The 3,083-nt window shown below is 48.3% G+C and overlaps 1 protein-coding gene across 2 annotated transcripts; it reads right to left on the bottom strand.

The window, feature by feature from the left end:
- Positions 1 to 303: 303 nt before the first annotated feature.
- Positions 304 to 3,083, bottom strand: LOC133899049 (uncharacterized). 2 transcript variants are annotated; one of them, XM_062339964.1, is made up of 3 exons: positions 1,931 to 3,077; positions 1,573 to 1,647; positions 304 to 748 (listed from the first exon to the last, which is right to left on the bottom strand). In XM_062339964.1, exons 1-3 carry the CDS (start codon positions 2,000 to 2,002, stop codon positions 548 to 550), a joined length of 348 nt encoding a protein of 115 aa, XP_062195948.1. In that variant the 5' UTR covers positions 2,003 to 3,077; the 3' UTR covers positions 304 to 547. The 2 variants fall into 2 exon arrangements, 1 of the variants encoding a protein (XP_062195948.1); XR_009906312.1 differs by lacking the exon at positions 304 to 748 and having other exon boundaries at positions 1,214 to 1,647; positions 2,333 to 3,083.

Raw genomic sequence — 3,083 nt, 5'->3', positions numbered from 1 at the left:
CAACATAGAATATGCAAAATAAATTAAACTTGAGAGAAATAAAACACAAAGAATAATACATAAATGAAAAATAATATGAGGAGAAACGTAGCAGGTTGTTCGAAAACATCATATAGTACAACACATTATGTGCAATGAATTTTGATTACATACAAAAATTGGCAATATTACAATAAAGAGTAAGGCAGTTTGAATATAACATAACCCAAACAGTCCAAATATTGCAACGTGGTCCAAATATTACACCAAATACAAAGGTTATTAGGTAGTCCGAATAAAACGTAATACAACATGGTCCAAATATAACATCACATACTCAGGTTGACTAGTAACTCTAAATAGTACATAATACAACATGCTCCACATATTACAACACATACTCACATTGTTCGGATATTATGTAATATAATAATATGCCAATATTACAATCAACACATAGACAGACGAAAGTTACAAACATAGAGCACCATCTAATTAGTAATACAACATGGAAATAGTCATGCCTTACTTCAAATAATAGTCTCATTTGAAGGATTTTTCTTCTTCTTCAGCTGGCGTACTGGGACACGCCTAACCTTCTCGCCTGACGCCAGAGTGTCACCCGGATACTGCTCGCAATGCCCCCTCGAATGCGGACCTCCGCAAACCATGCATTCCTTGCGGGCACATGCTCCCTCAACATCGTCCATATCGTTCCTGATACACCGAATCTTGCATCGTCTCTTTGTGTCGACCTTGCTGTTTGGATCTGGAATCCAATACGAACCATTTTCAGGTGGCTTCGTGAGGGGGAAATACTATCCTGCCCAACAGGTCTGGACTATCCCAACCAAATCCTCAGATTCGGTTCGGGGAACCTGCAGTAGTGTTGGTAGACCACCCGACCCCCTCGCAAGGCACGGTCAGTGGCTTCACCTCCCAGAAGGACAAACTCACTTCTGTCACATACCCAAACTCCCACAGTATTCATACTTCCCCTAACCGGCCAGTCTCTAAGCCTCGCCACATACAAGGTGTGTGGTTAGTACGAATTGACACCGGGACCGTATACAACACATAGACTCGATCCTTAATCGGCCGGGGCGAGCACCTTCAACTGCTCCACTCAACACACTCGTATCCGCCACAGATACTCCCACATGGGAACCTCCAGAATGGTTCCCCGGCACAGTACCCAAGGTACTTCCTGTCTCATCCCCGCCAGTTTTTTCCATTTTTATTTTCCCCGCCCAACACACATAAGCAAACCAGAACACACATGCCATCAGAGACATAAAGCATAAATGAACATGTGGTGGTACATAAGAGCCAGCTGTACTTAATGCAAACAGTGCTAAGCAATTTCTAATAAGCATGAAGAAATCCTATGCATGATGACATACTAGGATCATGGGGTACAAGGGTATAAACAGGTCAACAACCATCTCAAGGCATGGGCTCAATCAACTGGGTCATGCAGTCATAGGCTCATCAAACAGAACCGTGTTGTGAATGCAGTAAAAGCATTTGCAAAAACTAATCACTACACCAAAATCATAGGATGAATATGGTCAAGGGATTAAAAGGGCATGCCTTGACACTCTTCTTCCTCCTCAAAATCTGGCCGGTACTCTTGGTCTTCGGGATCGTCTTCAACCCACTCTTGATCTACGCAACATAAACATACAGAGGGAAAAATTACCATAAAAAAAGGAAACTAAAATTCAAATACAAATCCAAATGGAAAGGCCGAAATACTGCAATTGCAAATAAACATACTCTTATATGATATACTACTAATCAGAGTTAGCTTTTTTGATCTTCTGTCTAATTAGAATTAGGCATGGACTCGTGTCTTTCTGAAAATAGCATGGATGGAGATGTCTAAAAATCTAGAGGCGTCACTGGGCTACGCAAGGGGAAAAAAGGTTCTCAGACGGTGGAATCTCACCGGAAGGGAGTCGATCCCCATCGGGAGCGCACGTCTGGCGACGAAAACACCTCCAGATGAGCTGGAGACCATGTCGACCCATACAGGTAGGTCTCACCATCAAACTTGCGACGGAGCTGGCCCAAGAGCTCGTCGAAGCTGGTCCTAACGGTGGCTCAACATGGAAAAACTGCTATAGCGCACCAGAATCCTGTTCTAAGAGACTCTACCACACCACAGGAGCAACAAAAATCCTACGCACTACGCCTCGTTGTTGACCGGGCAAAGACAGCAGCCGGCGACCATGATCTTCGGCGGCAGGACCCCAAAACACCACACAACATTCCTAGCAACGATGCAAACTCTAATAACTCATACAACTAGCTTACACGGAGAAAGTGGGGAATAGACGCGTGGGCTCACCGTGAGATGGAGACAGCGGCCCAAAACAGGGGTCGACGACGTCGGGGATAAAATAGAGCAGCGTCAAGGCACGGTTCTAGTCATGAACACCACTACGACGAAATCCAAGACATCAAGCATGGCATACACAGAGAAAAAGGGAACAGAGACGGTGAATGATGACGCTCACCAGAGAGACGAAGGCAGCAGGCGTGCGCTTGACAGCCACGCACCGAGCTCCGCCGAGAGGCCGACCCCGATTCCGGCGGCTTGACGTCGGATGCCTCGCCGAGATTGGAGATGACGGAGAGGAACCAAAGACCCCTCTCCTGAAGGGGTGGCGGCGGAACAAAGGGAGCAGGTGGGCGCGTGCAGCTTTGTAGGCGCGAGCTAGGGCATCCTGGCCCGGGGTGGCTCGGTCGGTGCGGGTAGGTACGGTCGGACCTTGGCGTCCACGCAGGCGGCCTGAGCCGGTTGGGGGCAGCATCTCCTTGGGTTCTTCTGAAATCTTCTCGCGCGGCGCGGCAGGGAGCGTCGTGTAGCGGAGACAGGCAGGCGACAGCTGTTACGGTGCGGGCCCGGCTGGAGCTCTCGCGTGGAGGAGAGCTCGGAGTAGGTCGGCTCTGCGCCTGATTCCGATTTGGGGAAGTCCTCCTGGGAGAGACGATGGTACAGGCACCTCCCTCTCCCTCTCTCTCTGCCAGCGGTGAGGATAAGGTTGGAGAAAACGGGCTGCGGTCTTGGGCTTGCCTACGGGCCAGAAGTACTAGGC

Source organism: Phragmites australis, chromosome 2, assembly GCF_958298935.1.
Source record: "Phragmites australis chromosome 2, lpPhrAust1.1, whole genome shotgun sequence".
NCBI lineage: Eukaryota > Viridiplantae > Streptophyta > Magnoliopsida > Poales > Poaceae > Phragmites > Phragmites australis.
Note: the sequence above shows the minus strand (reverse complement) of the source record. Positions and strands in the feature narration are given on the sequence as shown.